Source organism: Acanthisitta chloris, unplaced genomic scaffold (genome assembly GCF_000695815.1).
Source record: "Acanthisitta chloris isolate BGI_N310 unplaced genomic scaffold, ASM69581v1 scaffold34351, whole genome shotgun sequence".
In the NCBI taxonomy this organism is placed as follows: domain Eukaryota; kingdom Metazoa; phylum Chordata; class Aves; order Passeriformes; family Acanthisittidae; genus Acanthisitta; species Acanthisitta chloris.
The window spans coordinates 150-18,436 of NW_008656013.1; the positions used below are offsets into that span (position 1 = coordinate 150).

The window sequence follows — 18,287 nt, forward strand, 5'->3', positions numbered from 1 at the left end:
CACAAGACATTGAGGAGTATTTGGGAATTATGATAGTAGGGCAGGTCCCCTCATCTGGGATTATGAGTCTGAAATAGAGTTTGTAGCCAGAAAAGGGTATGAAGTTGAGAAGTCTCTGGATAGGACTCAGTTAATACAAACAACTGCAGTGCTGACTTCTCTGAATTTTCTTCTGAGCAGCTTTCCTCTTCCCTAGGGAGCCAGTGCTCACCCCAGTGATGATGTTCTCAGCAGTAAGTGTTCTGGTTGGCAAGACCATCACAGCCCCAGTGATGATCAGTCCCAGGGCTCAAGTTTTGTACCTACTCAGTTGCCAACCCTCTGACAAACCAACATGAAACCTGGCTGAACAGCCTGCTCCATGCTAGCTGAGTCAGGCTAAGGAGGGGCTCAGGTCTGGAGGATGTGAAGAGATGAAGGGTACCAGGAGCAGCAGCCAGGACTGTGGGGCAGAGGGTGCTTGCCTGCATTCTGGAGGAATGTCTGCTGATCAGCTGAGCTATGCAGACCTGGGAACTGATCTATGTGCTAACATAGCAATAAAATCATATAGAACAAATTAGACTGTATTGAAAAATCCTTGTGTGCAGTAGACCAGAATGAAGCCTGCTACTCCCAGAGGCATCTCATTCAAACATGCTGCCTCTAGCATTAGAGGAAGGTAAATAATTGTTCAGCTCAGTTCAACACCTGTGCTAATTTCAAGTGGTTCTATTATATGTTGACATCCACTATGAAGAATGTGATATTCTAACTTAATTTCCCTCAGTACGTCAACCTGTCCCAGTCACCACTCGAGGAACACAATCACACAGTGGAATTGAGAACACTGCTAGATCATTCTGAAAAGCAAAATACCAGGTACAAATGACACTGTAAACACTAACTGATGACACATTCTTTAATTTCCCACACAGCTATTAAATTTCCTTTCTGTTATGAGGATGATTGACTACATACACTAACCAAGGCTAGAGGACAAACAGCACTTGAACCTGTATGGCATCCAAACTCTGCTTCTCTCATTCAATGACAAGGCTTGACTGATAAAACACTGATAAACAGACCACCAACTTACTTGAACATCTCGTTCCTCTCTATAGTGGCGAGCCAGAAGCTGTAAGCGTTCGCGTAGTAGTTGCAGGTGCCCCGGCCATGGCATTCGATGAAGGGAGCGCTGCGGAACTCCTCCAGGCAGGAGCCAGGGGACGCCAGGGCCTGGCCAGAGCCCTCTGCACCAGCACTGGTGTGCTAGAGAAATCACAGAAACATAGAATTTAGGGGTTGGAATGGACCTTACAGGTCATCCAGCCCCAACCCCTGCCCTGGGCAGGGACACCTCCCACTGCACCAAGTTGCTCAAGGCTTTGTCCAACCAGGGTCAGTGCAGCAAGAGTAATGGTCATGGAGGAACTCTGTACCTCTTCTGCCATCAAACCTACTAAATCTATAGCACAAATATGTCTTTGCATGCCTCTCCTTGCCCTGTGTGGTGTCTGAAGGGCTCTAGAGGTGCCACTGGGTTCTCCTGCTTAACAGCAGCACAATACATTGGCAACACCCACCTCAGGGCAGCTGTATGCACAGAAATCCTTCAGGACTGATGGTAGGACACCAGAAATCCTTCAGGACTCACAAAAGGCCCCAGCTATCTCTATGCAAACCACAGACCAGGGCTAGCCCTTGGCCTAGGAGGAATACAGACTGGTGTGGCTTCTATCTGAACAGCTTGACCCCATTCCACAGCAGCCTCTCTCTCACTGCCAAGTGCTAACAGCTCTCTTAGCATGTTTCTCCATGCAGTTTGTCAGGCCATGCCCAGATCTTTTCCTGGGAACATGGCTGTTGATACAGGCTGTGAGCGTGGCAGGAACCATGCTAACACCACTCACTATGGAGGGTTGCAGAGTGGCTCTTCCAGGCCACAACTTGCCCCTACTTATTTTACTCGTACAGATACAGCTGAAGAAACTGGATTCAAAACAGAAGTCCAAAATGCTGTCTGAAAACTGAAGGCTTATCCATCTAAAAATGGGAAGAGGACAGGCACTGACATGCTGCCACTCCAGGAAGCTACTGCAACACAGATGTAGAAGGACAATGGAAAAATATGCTTATTTCCTCATTTGCGCAGCCCTTGGATCCTGTGGTGGAACTGCAGTTGTGCCTTTCTCCAAAAGTGAGCAGCAAACTGCTGTTGTATTGTTGTCACCTAGTAACTGGCCTGAACCTTTTAAAAGTCCCCAGAAAGAGGAGAGGTCTAATGCCCTAAGACCTGCAGTGACACAGTGTGATAGTAACTCTCCCAGAGCAGGAGTGGAGGTCAAACACCTGAAAGAAATGCTTCTCTTAGAGTATTCCCCAGTGCTCTTACCATGACAAAGGAGTAACCAATCCAAAGGGAGCTCCAGCCCTCGGGACATGGTGGTATTTGGATCGTTTGGCTGTGAACAGCTATCACCATAGCAGGAGCTTCACACACAGAACACCTAGGAAGAACCAGACATGAATGAGCTGCAGGCACTTAAGGATTAATACTTCTACAGTCAGGAGTTACATTCTCTGAGGAATCTTGAATCAGAAAACATTGTCATGTTTAAAACAGAAGGAAAATCACCAAGTTTCATTTAGAAAAACAACCAACTTGTAGTTTCTAAAGGTGCTCAATGTCATGAGATTCCCTTGTCAGATTCATAGCTAACTGCAGTTCACCATACTTCTGCTCACACCTCAGCCATGAATTTACTATGCCAGCACAGATTTTTCTGGTGGCCTTACAGTTTAAAATGGACCAAAGGCTGAACCTGTTGGCTCGATGCAGAACAGTTAGTCTGCACCACTCTTTATGCTAGCTGAGAATCTGGAGTTGTTAAAAAACACAGGATTGATTTTGCAACTGCTTCCTTTGCTTCAGACAACAATGGCTGTGTTCACCAGAACATCCAAAACAATGGGAGATTCCTGGCAGTGTGATAAATGATGCCACCATCTGCAAACAAAGGGGAACTGAGCCCTGAAAGGCTTCTAGCTGTGGCTAGTCAAAAACCAGAAGTGTTTTGGACAAGAATTCTGAACAAAGGCAAAACTTTTTCTCCTTTAAAGTACATCAGAGCTTGGGTAAGACAGTGTTTCAGAATCAATCTTTTCACTTTACTTAGACTGCAAATAGACTACTCTATTTGTCTGGGTTTGCCCCCAGATGGGTCCATTTTTGATTAAAGTCTGAGCTGGAAACATGCACATTTGTAATCATCTTATCACAGGAATCAAACTTTACATTTAAAGGCAGGAAACAAAAATACACAGATCAAAAGCTTTTTTTCCAGAAATATAATGTACCCTGACCCCTTTTCAGAGGCTTCTTCACTTTATAAACACCACAGAACTGAAATCCAACCTGCTGATGAATGGCCTGATGTTATCACCAGTGATGGGAGCCATATTCATTGGCATTGGTTCTGGGGTGGAGAGCCAGTAGGAGTAGTCATTCCTGGATGCAAAGTTACAGACGTTGTTGATGTTGCAGAATAGGAAGGGCATGGTACTGAATTTACGGAGACAACTTCCTGCTGTGCCTGAAATGTAAGTGAGAGGTTACTTGGTAACACAGTTTTGTTAAACCATTGCCAACCTCCAAACAAATATCTCCAGGGCAGCTGAAAAAGTAGAGGACACTTGCTCTGCAGGGCCCAGTCCTCTCAGAGGAAGCAATTTCTTTCAGCTTCATGAGGAAGGAACAGAACAAGGAAAGGAATAGTTCAGCCTTGCCTGTAGAACTATGGAACACATTAGGTTGGAACAGACATCTAGAGGTCATCTATCCTAAGCCCCTGCCAGGTAGATCAGGCTGCTTGTGTTCAGAGTCAGTTGAGTTCTGGGTATCTCCAAAGACAGAGACTCAACACCCTCTCCATAGTCCAGTTCCAATGGATCAGCAGCATGGTAACAAAGCTTTCACATTTCACTGAAACATGTCTCAGACTTGTGTCCATTGCTCCTTCTGGCACTGAGCCCCTCTGAGAAGAGTTTGAATCCATCTTCTCTACCCTCCCTGTAGACCACAATAAAGGCCTCCTCTAAATTCCTGTTAAGGCTGAGCAAACCCAGTTCCATCAGCCTGTCCAGACCTCACTAGCCATCTCTGCAGCTAGCTGTTCTATTCACTGTGGTACATCAACATCCTGGGACACCCAGCCTGGGCCAGATGTGGTCTCACAGTTGCCAAACAGAGGGGAAGAGTCACTTCTTTCCATCTGCTTTTTTTGTCAGTAGAGCCCAGTGGGGTGGCCAGTGGGGAATGGGATGGTTTGTGCAAGGACACAGTGCTAACTCCTGTTTGGTGCTGCTCACCAGGGTTCCCAGGTCATCTCCTGCAAAACAGTGTTCTGGTAGTCTGCACTGCTGCTCCTGGAGAGAGCAGCCATTCCCCAGCCTGTCCTGCTGCACAAGGTTGTTTCATTTTGGGTGTACCCTCTGCGTTTGCCTTTACTGAACATCTTGCGGCTCTTTTCAGCCCTCTTCTCCAGCTTGGCCAGGTTTCTCTGAATGGCAGCTGTGTCCAATGGGGAGCCAACCACTTCTCCTAATGTGGCAATACCCACAGACTGAGAGTGCACTCTATCTCATCACCCAAGTCATTAACAAATTCATTAAACAGTATTGGCCCAGTACTAATTCCTGAGGGTCATCACGAACCTAACACCACTTAGACTTGTGTATCTGCTCACCTGAAGCTGATGGACCCACCAATTTTCCACTCACCTTATCATCTACTTAGGCAATCCATATCTCACTATCTTGACTGCAAAGCTACTATGGGTGACCGTATCAAAGGCTTTGATAAAGACTTTCTCAAATAAAGTGACACTGTTTCCATTATACACCAAACCATTATTTGTGCCAAGCTACAAGGCACGATAAAGCATCATCTATCCAAGAGTAATTACACAAGATTGTTTAACACAGTTCTACAAATGAAAGAAGCATGTGGTTTGTGATGATTTCTAACTGAATTCTACTTTGGTCTCTACTTACCCAGATCTTGGCCATGTGCTCTTTCATTGCCTTGCACATAAAGCAAGGAGTAGCCATGGTAAATCAGCCTTGTTCCAAATGGACAGGATGGTTCTTCAGTGGTTTGACTGTGTCTGGTAACAAGGAAGCCATGAGCAACAGATGGTGCCCCTGGTGGGCCCATAGTCCCAGGCAGGCCTTCAGGACCAGGTGGACCAGGGAATCCTCTGGGCCCTACAATACAGAGAGCCTCCTTTTATCTCTACAGACAGCAGTGCTCTGTTTACATAGCTAACAAAGAGAAATCAGATACATTCACATCTAATCTCAGATGTTGTTTTGCTATGAAGGAATTAAGTCTTTGAGGAACTCATGGACTTACCTGGGGGACCATAAGGACCAACTTCTCCTTTTTGCCCAGGTCTACCATCAAACCCTGGACTACCAGGTGGTCCAGGTACACCTGAAGGTCCTGTCACCCCTGTTAAAGAACAAGGAATAGTTATTACTGGGTATTACTCCATGTTGGTTCTCACTTCTGGGTCTTTAATACAGCATGTCACAGGTACACCTCAGCAGAAACCCATGCTGACTCTGTGCTTATATTTCAATATCTAGAGCACATAGCAGGATTTCCACAGGCAAAGTGATTATGGTAGAGAAGATCAGAGAAGTAGAGAGAGGATGTGCTCCTGAAGTAAACAGTATTCACCTGGAATATGAAAAGCAGCAATTTCTTCTCCCTCTGCTTATCATATGACTCAGCCAAAAACAGACCACAAAAAAAGTAGGGTCATGAACAGTGGGAAAACTGGTATCCTCTTAGCTTCTTCCCAAACTGGTTTGCAGACATATATTGTGTCTTTCCTTTCTCAATTTTAGGGATGCTTTGAGTCCCACATAAACTGCTAACTCTGACTTCAGGAAAAAGGAGTTAACACCATCAGCACCACAGCAACATCTCTGTGACCCACCAGAAGCTTTAGGCAGTCACACTTGTCCTTTTCCTGATCCCTCAAAGCCAATATTGTGTTTCTATATTGAACTGACAACCAGTGACAGATCCATATAAGCAAGCCCAGCTGGTGTTCAGTCACTGGGACCATTTCATAGCTGTTTCCTAAGGGACAGCAGTTGCAGAGCTGCATCCACACCCTCCAGAGCAAACTTCCATACCTATTATATTAACTAGAAAGAAGATATTCAATATATTCCACAGCAACTCCCCATGATCTTATCATAAATTAATCTTTCCCTCAACACTTCTGCGCTCTCACTCTCCGTGTCCTGTCATTCTGAAGGACACGTCCTTGTGCCAGCACTTCATTGTCTTACCCTTTGCTCCATTCTCTTATTCCTAAATGTGTTTCAATTTTGTAGTTCAACCTTTTTTATAACAGTTGCAATGTCTGGACCAAAAGACAAAATCTAGGGCCACAGGACAAGCTTCCTCAGGAAGCACTTCTCACCCCAGGATCAAGTGGTTTTCCTCATGCTTGTCTTCTCATGGAGACACATGGTAATTAAATTTGGATTCAACACTGAAGACAGAAGATACCCTAACAAACACATTTTAGGGAGGGATAAGCAGAGTTTTGCAAGTCATTCTGCTTAATTCTGATCTTGTATCCTGGCGTGATGACTGCAGAGTGAGAGTCTGTACACCAATCACTAGGAAGGATGAGCTGCAAAAAGGACCCTCCTCTTCATCATCGACACAACTGAAGAGTCTTATAAAAAGTTGGATATTATTATCCCAAAACTATTCTAGTGCCTAGCCTACCCTTGGGCTAGTTTTAAGTTACTTAGAATGTATTTCTACTGGCAAGTTAGAAGCTTTCACCTTGTTGTCCTTTGGGACCTGGAAGTCCTGGGAATCCTTTGAGACCAACTGGTCCTACTGGGCCAGGTAAGCCAGGATCTCCTTTGACAAGCTGAAAAGGACCTGGTGGGCCTGGTGGGCCTTGTAAACCTGTCAAAGGTAACAGAGCAAATCAACACATGTTTAGCATTGGACAATTAAAAGAGTGGCAAAACCATGTTACCTTGACCTCTCAGTCAGAGAACAGAGCCTATAGCTACAAGACATAAATTTGCCCACAACTTTAAACTCTAAGGCTTCCCAAATGGAAGGCTACCTATGCTGATGTCTCCAACCAACCAGACCTTCCACAGACTGAGATTGCTGTCCAGACCTCAGGCTGCATAGGGTTTCCTCAGCAGGTTTGCAAATGGCACCAAGGTGAGTGGTGCAGTCACTAGGCTGGAGGGAAGGGATGACATCCAGAGGGACCTTGACAGACCACATGGGCCAATGGGAACCCCATGAAGTCCAACAAGGCCAAGTGCAAGATCTTACACATGGGGCAGGGCAATCCCCAGTATCAGGACAGACTGTGGGATGAAGGGATTGAGAGCAGCCCTGGGGTCACAGGGGGATGAAACACTGGACATGAGCCTGCAATGGCAACTCACAGCCCATAAAGCCAATTCTGCTCTGGGCAACATGAAAAGTAGCATGGCCAGCAAGTCTAGGTTGGTAATCCTCCCTCCCTGATCCCTAAGACTCCACCTGGAGCCTCTGTGTGCAGTTCTGGGGTTCCCTACGCAAGAATGACATGGATCTGTTCGAGCAGATCCAGAGGAGCATGAAAATGATCAGAGGGGTGGAACAGATCTCCTGTGAAGAATGGCTGAGTGAGCTGGACCTGGAGAAGAGAAGGCCCTAGGAAGGCTTCATTGCAGCCTTCCAGTATATAAAAGGGGCTTATAAGAAAGACTGAGAGGGATTGTTTTACTATGGCCTGGAGTGACAGGACAAGGGGCAGCAATTTGAAACAGAAAGAGTGGAAATTTAGATTGGACTTAAGGAGGAAATTATTTCACTGTGAGGGTGGTAAGGCACTGGAACAGGTTGTTCAGAGAAGTTACATGTGCTCAAGGCCAGGTTGGATGGGGCTCTGAGCAACCTGGGCTGGTGAAAGGTGTCCCTGCTCATGGCAGGAGGGTTGGAACTAGATGAGACTCGAAGGTCCCTTCCAACACAAATCATTCTAAGATTCTGTGGTTCTAGGGGATTGTTTGAAGATTCTAGTAATGAGAATACCTCAACATATGTTTCTCAAAGCAGCAGATAAACATACTCATTCTCTGCCCAGTGCCACTCTATACACAAAGCTAATCTGACCATTCAGATGCTGATACCATGATATCTGGTTCCATATACTACCTTTTCACATGGAATAAAAGAAGGAAGGAGTTATCCATTAGTTAGGCACAAATAGCCACTTTAACAATAACATCTGGTTAAAAATCCCAAGTCTTTATATCATACCTTTAGAACCAGGAAGACCCTGGTCACCTCGCTCACCCTTCAGGCCTGGGAAGCCAGGAGTTCCTTTGGGACCTGCAGCCAAAGGAAATGGGTATGTGAAAATTCAGTAGTCCCTTGATTTGGAAGGATATGTGCAGAATAATAACATTCTTTTTTTGCACAAGTACTTGTTAACTTTTTGCAAGAACACGACACAAACAACTGCACTAAGCCACCACAGAAATGATGCCTGAAACAAAAAACTCTCTGTAGTTACTGATTTTGTTCTCTAAATTAAAAGCATTATGGTTTTTATATTAATAGCAGCAATTTTTATGCACATGGTGTTTTCAGGTGTGTGATGGAGACAGCAGCAGCAATAGAGTCCACAAGGGAGACACTTTCAGCCCATGTTCCCTCAGGTGTAGCTACAACATTTGCCTCTTCAGTTGTCAAGAATGTCTTGAAGGAACTGTTAATATCTAACAAGTGATTTTACATCCACCTTTTCAAGGAAGTGCACATTTAAAATCTGCAAAGCAAGAACAGGCAAAAGGCAAAGAACTGTGAGAAAAATCTCAGTATTCCTGTTTGCTTTTCCATGCAGCTCCTGAGGTCTTGCTCCAGGAATTTGTAACAGTCAAATTCTTTGAGTATCTCTTTTGAGAGAGGAAATATATGAAAGAGATATTTTTGCATACTCTTTAGGAGGATGGTAACTTTTCTTCTCACCTGGAACACCTGAAGGTCCTGGAGGTCCCAGATCACCCTTTGGACCAGTTCCTCCTGGTAAACCAGGAGTACCCTGCATGAAAGAAAAGGAGAAGTATAGTTATCCTACACTATCATGACATGACTCTCACATAGGTTGCTTATTTTTGGAAGCCTATGAAAAAAATACAAAATGAGAGGAAAACCATTCGTTTTAGGGAGTGGTTATTCTCTCCCATGAATAGATGAGAAGCTTCTCCTTTGCCTTACAAAGATACCAGATGAGGATAAGGTCCCACTGGCAGTGCAGCTAGTGAGAAGGTTCTCAACTATAGACCATACTGCTATGAAAAACCTCAGGAAGCACAAACCTCAACCAACATCTCAGTGCAGTCCCAGCAAGTGGTTGCTACTTAGATAATTAAATGGGGTAATTCTAGACCACAGCAAACCTGAAAACTTCTACATTCTCAAGTGGAATGAAATTGGATGTGCTCAAAAATTTATAATCCTCTGATTTTTACTGTTCATCAGGGCTAAAATACCCAAGGACTTAAACCAGTGCAAACACAATGGGAACTCCTCCTCCTGTCTTCACCACTCCAAACTGTTCCCCTGAAACTTGTGGCAACAAGTTCATTGTAGTCTCACTTCAAGGAAAACCAAGCCTGTATTTCAAGAGACACTGCAAATAGTCCTTCAAATAGTCAAATAGTCTTTCAAATGACTGCCAAGTTCCTTTTCTCCTCTTGTGTCTCACAGATCATCTGCACAAAGCTTGTGAGTTTAGTTTAGAGCTCTGCCCTGGCTGGAGAGATGCAGCAATGATAATCCACTGTATAACAAAATGTGGAACACAGGTGGAGGAAAGGAAGAAAATCCCTTTGCCAAGTAGCCTACCAATCAGAGGGTGGAGATGAGAGTTGAATACTCAGTGAAAAAAAATCCCAGTAGCAGATTCATCTCATCACACGTGGATAGACACACACAGGAGTCAGGTTTGATTCACACAGGAGTCAGGTTTGATTTGGTGCAAGTTTCGTGTTTATACTGAAGTGGGAAGTGGCTCCTACAAATGTCTAATTCTTACCACTGACTATGAAGGGAGAAGAGATGACTAGTTCAAAAATGGACATCACCTGTGAGACTTCCAAAGGCAAACCAAAGTTACCCCCAGCAGTGCTAAAGGAGGGATCAATGAAGCAAGGTTCCCTGTTTTCCTCCTGCCACATGGTCCCAGGACAGAGGGTTATTTAGAGAAATGTCTCTGTATCACAACGTGTGAACTAATGCAGCACAAAAAGGAGGGCTAAGACTCATCCAGAAGACACTCACGAGTCAACCACATTAACAGAGGAGGTTTATCAATTTATTTTAGGTTATCATTGTGAAATGGATTTACAAGAGGAGCTCATTGGAAGTTTTCCTACACAATACTTTTTCCCCAACAGGATGCATTTCTTAATCTTCTTTTTGCCCTGCCAGATATAGCTTGGCAAACATTTTTTGGGGATCTGTTAAAATAAACTCCAAACTAGTTCCAACTGTGAAGATGATGGAAATGTTCCTCCTCCCCTTGCAACATTAAAAGGAACAGAAAAGATCCCATAGGATTTGTATTTTGCAGTCTGATCTCTGCATCCCCTTGTTTTGGACAGGATTTTTGGACAGGCTGTGCCACCCAAGCTGTACCAAAGTCTCCCTGCTGAGATAGGTTGCCATGTACCTGGAGACCTGTTTAAGCACCAGAGCTGCAATTAGGGCAGGAGCCTCTCACATCAGGGCATGGAGACACAGAATCTCATCTTAGTATGGATCAGCAGGGAAGTTTAATATAGAAATCACTCTCACTGCAGCATTTCACAGCAAGTTAACAACTCTGCTATGCGCTGTGACTCAGGGATAGCAAAGCATTTTCTCCTGATGGAAGGAATGGAATCAGAATCTTTGGGCATCTCCCATTCTAGATAAGAAAACAGTCTCAGACTGGAATATCAACCAGCTTTACCCTTTCCTAGGATATAGAAATGTAGCTCTCTGCATAAGTACTGAAAATTCTAAAACTAGGGAAATTGTAGAATCATAGAATCACCAAGGCTGGAAGAGACCTCAAGATCATCAAATCAAACCATTAACCTGTCACAGGTGCAACCCCTTAAACCCTAAACCAGATCCTCCAGTGTCAGATCCAGACACCTCTTAAAAACCTCCAGGGATGGTGACTCCACCACCTCCCTGGGCAATATCCCAGTGCCTGAACAGCCTCACAGGGAAAACATTTCTCCTCACATCCAATCTACACTTCCCCTGGCCTAACTTGAGGCCATTTCTTCTCATCCTGTCACTTGTCACACAGGAGAAGAGACCAACCCCCACCTTGCTACAACCTTCCTGCAGGTAGTTGGAGAGAGTAATAAAGTCTCCCCTGAGCCTCCTCATCTCCAGGTTAAACAACCCCAGCTCCCAGTGGAGTAGGAAAGAGGAAATGAAAAATTAAGAGACAGAGCCTGTGTTTCAGTGTGGAAATAGGCAGCAGACACTCTAAAAGAGTAGCTAGAGCTACTGGCAGCTTGGAAGCTCTCCCACCTGTGCCTGGAGAAGAGAAGGTCGTGTGGGGACCTCAGAGCACCTTCCAGGAGCTGAAGGGGCTCCAGGGAAGCTGCAGAGGGACTCTGTGTTAGGAGCTGCAGGGACAGGATAAGGGGCAACGGGGGACAAAGTGTAGAAGCGAAAATTTAGGTTAGATCTTAGGAAAAAGGTTATCCCTGTGAGGGTGGTGAGACACTGGCACAGGTTGCCCAGGGAGGCTGTGGCTGCCCCAACCCTGGCAGTGTTCAGAGCCAGGCTGGCTGAAGCCTTGAGCAACCTGGTGTGGTGGGAGGTATCCCTGCCCAGGGCAGGGGGTTGGGGCTGGGTGATCTCTAAGGTCCATTCCAACCCCTTTAACATACTATGATAACATACTATGATATCTGGGTGACTGTCCTACTCTACTTCATTCTCCCTATTTTAGGGACTATTTTAGGCCATGGAAAATGAAAAACACCATGACAACAATGTATTAATAGCAGAGCCTGTTTGCATTTCTAAACCAGCAGCTATATTTCCCCCCTGGCAGCACTGGCAGTGCACGTCATGTGAGAGGTTCCAGGACAAAAGCAAACAGTTCAGGTATCTGCAGAAGGCAATTTTCTGCAAAACATGCAACCTTTAAAATTCACTGCTAATGCACTTGCAAGATTTATGGCTGTGCTGCACCATCCTGGACTGGTAAAGCACTGTAAAGTATATTTTGGGTGTTGTATGTTGCCACTCACTATCTGCACATTTCTCCTATGTTCATTAGCTCACTGGGGTTATTGCTTGGGAGCTTGGCCAAGGGAAGAACTGAAACACTTTCAAACTGACTTTCCATCATCATCATCGAGTCCAAAGGCACTTTGAGCAGAAAGTATCATTATTTTGAGCAAGAAACTCTATGATTAATATATCCATTAATTACAAGAATCAGCTTTCAGCAAATCTGGAGTGCACTGAAAGTCACTTACTGGCTGTCCCTGGAAACCTGGATCACCTTTGACTCCTGGGCCCCCAGGAACCCCTGGCCAGCCACTGCTCCCCTGCTCTCCTTTGGCTCCTTTCAGGCCTGGGAGTCCTGGTGGCCCCACTGGACCTGGCAAACCTGAAAAAGGAACACAAGAAGAGAGAATTTAGTGGCAAAATTTGATCAGAGCAGCAGCTGACGCAGAACAAACTGAGCCAATCTACAGATGGACAGAACCAAAATAGCTTTGTAACAAAGTTTCAGGAAAGTAAGTAGGAGAATCTATTGCAGGTAGGTCCGTATTACTCCTCATCCCATCATTTCTCAGCCTGTGGCTGATGGAAAATTATGGAGAGTTTCCTATATATGCAGAGCAAAAATATGCCAAAGATACATTGCAGCTGTGCTCCACTCTCCTCCTTCATGCCCAGCACAGAAGCCACCGCCATGGCAAGACCAAACACATTAACACTCCAGGACGCAGGAACACAGAGACATGGATGCCTCAAAACAGTACATAAAGTCTATAGGGAAACACGGTCAGGCACTGGGATGTTGCCCAGGGAGGTGGTGGAGTCACCATCCCTGGAGGTGTTTAGGAGGTGTCTGGATGTGACACTGGAGGATCTGGTTTAGGGGTTCCAGGGGTGACAGGCCAATGGTTGGACTCGATGCCCTTAGAGGTCTCCTCCAGCCTTGATGGTTTTATGATCTTCTGGAAGTGGGAGACAACCTTCTCAACATCAGAAAGACTTCTAGACAAAGCCACCTGCCTGAGGACATCAGATCAGCCTGCTCTAGGACATAACACCAAGCTGCCTATGAAGGGGAGTTTTTCTCTGACCTATGAGCAGAGGACAGATCTGCAATATTGATGCCATTATCAGTTTTTTAGGTGAGCTTTGATGAGCAGCAGAACATTCACAGCAAAGACAAAGAATTACCTGGAAGCCCAGGCTGGCCTTGGGGTCCTCTGTCTCCTTTGGGGCCCTCAATTGCACTCCCTGGTAGTCCAGGAAGACCTTGGCTGCCCTTAGGACCTGGTGGACCTGCATATCCTGGTTCTCCTTTCAGGCCTGGGATCCCTGGACCTCCTGGGGATCCTGGAAATCCCACTTCACCCTTTGCACCTGGGATTGGAAACAACCATGGAACATGATTTAAAAAGCATCACAACCACTGAAAACTTCTGCCTCATTCCTTCATTCCTTAGGCAAACCTTGACCTTGACTATACCCATTGCCATAAAAATGCAAAGCTTTAGGAAAGCTGCTTTATTCTTCACGTTATGATAGAAAGTATGAGGAAAGGAGCTTGACTGACATCTTTTTTCTTGTCTAAACTGATCACTGAGCTATTTTAAGTCACTCTAAAAACAGATTAACATTCAGCATCTCTATCTCTCCTTACACAAGGATTATAGAGCTGCCAAACCCTTACTCCACTACAATTGTTATTGCCATAGCTGAGTAGTGGATGTTTTGCTTGACTAAGCACAAAAGGACTTGCTCCTGGGGAAAAATGGAAGACTTTCTGTCCTAGGATCTAGATTTAGACACTTTTTACCTACTTTCAGGCTTGCACAAATAGTTAAAAATTGCAATTCAATCTGATTTTAGTTCATGATTGAGCAAAAAGAATAGAGAGTAGCTGGTACAAGTACAATAACAAGAGAACTAAAGCTCCTGAAGGACACTATCTCTGGTTCTTTGCCTGAGCAGAACAGGTTTTTGAACCCTGGACTTGTTTCTTTCGGCCTGCAATACATTTGGCACACAAATGGTGTCAGCTGGATATTGTTAAATGAGCTGAGCTGACAAAACCAGGGAGATGAGGATGGGGAGAAAAGTGCTCTCACAGCCCAGCACTCCATGTGTCCTACTGAGCTGTGCCTGGAAAACTGGCTTGTTTTAGTAAGCTCTCCAACATCAGGGCTGTCTCAGCAACTATGACTGTTAATTAGTCTAAGATGATAAATAAAAGATATTCTAATGTTCTGGTTTGTCATTTTTGGTTGTCCAGACAAGTTTCTTGTATTTACAGCCCAATGGAGTGAGGTAAACCTTTGATATATAAAGCTATGTAAGTTCTGCAAAATCTAACACGTCATGTGGATTTCATAGATGTACCAGTTGAAATTGAAAATCCTTCAATTACACACAGTTTTCTTTGGCAGCAGCAGTTGGGAATTTCTTCACTGGTGTATCTATTGCAGCTGGGGACACACTTCTTTCCCAGACTGGAGCCTGGTGCATTACAGACACCTTGAACAACCCCTGCCTGGAGCCAGCCCAGCCATTCTCCCAGCACAGTGCAGGGACACTGCACACAGCCCAAGGGATTGAAATCCTGAGGGCTAAGTGCCTGTCCCAAGCTCTCAGTCCTGGGTCCAGGAATGAACACCTCTCAGTAAGATCTCATCAGGTCTCTGCTGCCTTTGCATGTCTGCCCCTGTGCACAGCTCAGACATGCTCTGCTGAGCTACAGAGAATCACTGTTTCAGCAGTTCATAACTCTGGGTTGCACAACAGGCTCAGATGAAAAGGTTCCTGTGGTGACCTGGCCACAAACCACCAGCTGTAGCACCTCTGTCAGGAGCACAGAGCTTTGCTGGAGTTTGATTCTGGCAAAATTAGTAGGAAAGCAGAAATACTTGGGAGGCAAAAGCACAGCACACAAACCCAAGAGTTATTTATATTACCCCAGCACAGCACAGCTTGCAGGAAATTCCACACTGGGAATAATTACCTATTTTAGGGCATATCTAACTCATGTCCAAGATGTTGCCACTGTAACAGAAATTAGTATTTGAGCCTCTCAGAGCCTCTGCCTGCTCTGAGAAGGTGTAGCAGGCAAAAAAAGTGAAGCAGAAAGGACATCTGCATTACAGAATTGTGGTTATAGCATGTTGGGATATAGCATAGTGGTTTACCTTTATCTCCCTTTGCACCAGGAAATCCTGGAAGTCCTCTACCAGGAAGACCTGCAATCCAGAGACAGCAAAAAGTTAGAGGATGGGAAAGTGCTTAAACACACCCTGTAATGAATGAAACTCTATGAAGCAAACACAAACTCCAAGTAAATGGCTTATGCCAAAGTTTTCAGGGCAGAGGCTGTTCCTCTTCTGCACTGGTATTGTCCTTAGCACAATGAGCCTGCACGGCTGACAGCACTACCCTAGGAGGAGCAGGACAGCTCCTCTACTTCCCAGCTCTGCTGCAGCTTGAAACTCATTCCCAAGCACAGTTCTTTAAAGCATTGCCAGCTTTTTGTTCAATAAATTCCTTCATTGATTGAACACAGTTGCTCATCTAAACGATCAGCTTGGCAATGATATGTGATAGCTGCTCCAACATGGAACTGTTGGAGCAAGTGCAGAGGAGGCCACAAAGTTGCTAAGAGGACTGGAGCATCTCCCCTAAGAGGACAGGCTGAGGGAGCTGGGGCTGTTCAGCCTGGAGAAGAGAAGGTTGTGTGGAGACCTCAGAACACCTTCCAGGAGCTGAAGGGGCTCCAGGGAAGCTGCAGAGGGACTCTGTGTTAGGAGCTGCAGGGACAGGACAAGGGGCAATGGGGACAAATTGAAGGAGGGGAAATTTAGGTTAGATGTTAGGCAGAAGTTTTCCCTGTGAGGGTGGTGAGACCCTGGCCCAGGTTGCCCAGGGAGGCTGTGGCTGCCCCAACCCTGGCAGTGTTCAGAGCCAGGTTGGATAAAGCCTTGAGCAACCTGGTGTGGTGGGAGGTGTCCCTGCCCAGGGCAGGGGGTTGGGGCTGGGTGATCTCTAAGCTCCATTCTAGCCCCTAAAATTCTATGGTTCTAAGCTGTTTGCAACACACCATACTGACTTGATTTTCTAAGGTTTCACCCAAAGTACTTCAAACCCAGGACATGTGTCTACCAGCTACTCTGGTGTAACCTGTCTCTGTGTGTTTTCATACCCCATAAATTTAAGATGACAGTCACAGTACCTTGTTCACCCTTTGCACCAGATGCACCTGGAATCCCATCAGAACCTCGTTCACCCTTCTGACCAATGGACCCAGCACGACCCGGAGCACCAGGTTCACCTGAAAAAACATTGACATTTTCATTTCACCTAGGACTTTTTTCCTCTAAAGAAAAACTAAACCTTTTCCTTTGCTTGTGTAGAGACCAAGCAGATACTGCATGAGGACTTCAGTGTGGCTTCTCTCTGAGGTTACTGAATTCAGTCAGTCTGAGCCAGGGCTCGAGTATTAATGATTTTGACACAGCTAATTGTCATGAATCTCAGGAAGCCTAGAATTCAGGAACTCCAGCAAAGACTTGGAATAGTACAGTCCACTGCCCAATAAGATGATGTGTCCTGCAGCCAATAAACGGAGAACATAAGACTCTAAAAATGTTGTTATATTCATAGCAGCAATGGAGTTTCTCTTCTCCATACTCTATCTGCTCTTTAATACCTGTCTGGTGATGCTAACGTGTGATTCAGGTTTGGGCACATATTGCCTGTGTGGGTTTTAAATGAGCTCAGAAACACCAGAACTAATGGTTAGAGCAACAACTTGTCTTGTGGGAGGTGTCAAAGCTAGTCCTCAAACGGTGCAGTAGTATTAGCCCCCAAGACACCGACTCAGATTTTCCTGGGGAACAGCAACATCTGCTCTTTGCTTACAGAATGAATAAAAGCACCACGGAACAACTGAGCCAAAATGAATGCAGAATGGCACAGAGTAGGCATCTGTGTCTTTTTGACTTGTCTGTCCTGTTCCACCTCTCTTCTCTCCCTGTCGCCTCACCCAGCACTTGTTTGAGACTCAGTAGCACTGCTGCCCTGTCCTCACACCCCCATGGGCTGAACATCCCAGGCTGCATCAGCTCTGGGTCTCTCTCCCTGAGTTATCACTGCCTGGAGGTGCCCAACACTTTCAGTAGCATTTGGTAGTTTATATTCCTTCTCTACCTGGTTCTCCTTTCAATCCTGGGATGCCACTTAGGCCAGGAAGTCCTTTTTCACCCTTCTCCCCATGACGGCCAGGGCTCCCTAAAGGAAGAAAGAAAAGAAGAAGTGTTTATATGCAAGATATTTGGTGTAAGTTTCACTTTCATTTTTACTGCAGTTTCCTTTTTGTTAGGGTGTAGGCACTTGCCTGGAAATCCTGCCATGCCAGGGGATCCTTTGGGACCTGGAGCACCAGGCATTCCAGGGACTCCTGCACTGCCCTTTTCACCCTTGTCTCCAGACAAACCTGGGCTACCTGTTCGTCCTGGTTCTCCCTGGAAGAAGCAGCACACACAAAATCCACATGTTAGTTCTGAACCAGCTTGTTCTGTTTGCAGTGGCAGATTTGACCTCCCTCTTATCCATCCAATCTCTGCAGAATTCCGTTCTTTTTCCATTCACAATGTCATGTAAGATTCAATCTGCATTAAATTCCACTATCAGAGGTGTAAAATTTCTAGCAATTCTTAATACCTGCACATGAAAATGAGCAGTTTTATGTACATTTTATGACAGTTATACAAAGTTTTTTCCAAATTAGCTTCTTAACTTACTTATTACACTTCATCACTAAGACTTCAGCAAGTTTTCTACCAGATTAGCAAGTATTATATTTGCAATTTTCACTTATAAATTCATGATAACTGTCATGGCATAGCTAAGGAAAGGAATATGAAACAAATGAGAATCCTAGTAGATATTATGAGAGAGAAAATGAACT

General features: G+C 45.2%; 1 protein-coding gene across 1 annotated transcript in view; it reads right to left on the bottom strand.

Annotated features, from left to right (window-relative positions):
* Positions 1-1,074: 1,074 nt before the first annotated feature.
* The window catches only part of COL4A1 (collagen, type IV, alpha 1), a 48,182-nt gene continuing 30,969 nt past the window's right edge, over positions 1,075-18,287 (bottom strand). Inside the window, exons 37-50 of the mRNA XM_009084153.1 lie at positions 17,711-17,841; positions 17,528-17,604; positions 16,551-16,649; positions 15,514-15,564; positions 13,526-13,711; positions 12,586-12,719; positions 9,059-9,131; positions 8,348-8,419; positions 6,857-6,985; positions 5,396-5,494; positions 5,035-5,247; positions 3,398-3,575; positions 2,375-2,489; positions 1,075-1,251 (exon numbers count right to left, since the gene is read on the bottom strand). Of these exons, the coding sequence (XP_009082401.1) occupies positions 1,075-1,251; positions 2,375-2,489; positions 3,398-3,575; positions 5,035-5,247; positions 5,396-5,494; positions 6,857-6,985; positions 8,348-8,419; positions 9,059-9,131; positions 12,586-12,719; positions 13,526-13,711; positions 15,514-15,564; positions 16,551-16,649; positions 17,528-17,604; positions 17,711-17,841 (1,734 nt within the window). The remainder of the gene's footprint in view (positions 1,252-2,374; positions 2,490-3,397; positions 3,576-5,034; positions 5,248-5,395; positions 5,495-6,856; positions 6,986-8,347; positions 8,420-9,058; positions 9,132-12,585; positions 12,720-13,525; positions 13,712-15,513; positions 15,565-16,550; positions 16,650-17,527; positions 17,605-17,710; positions 17,842-18,287) is intronic.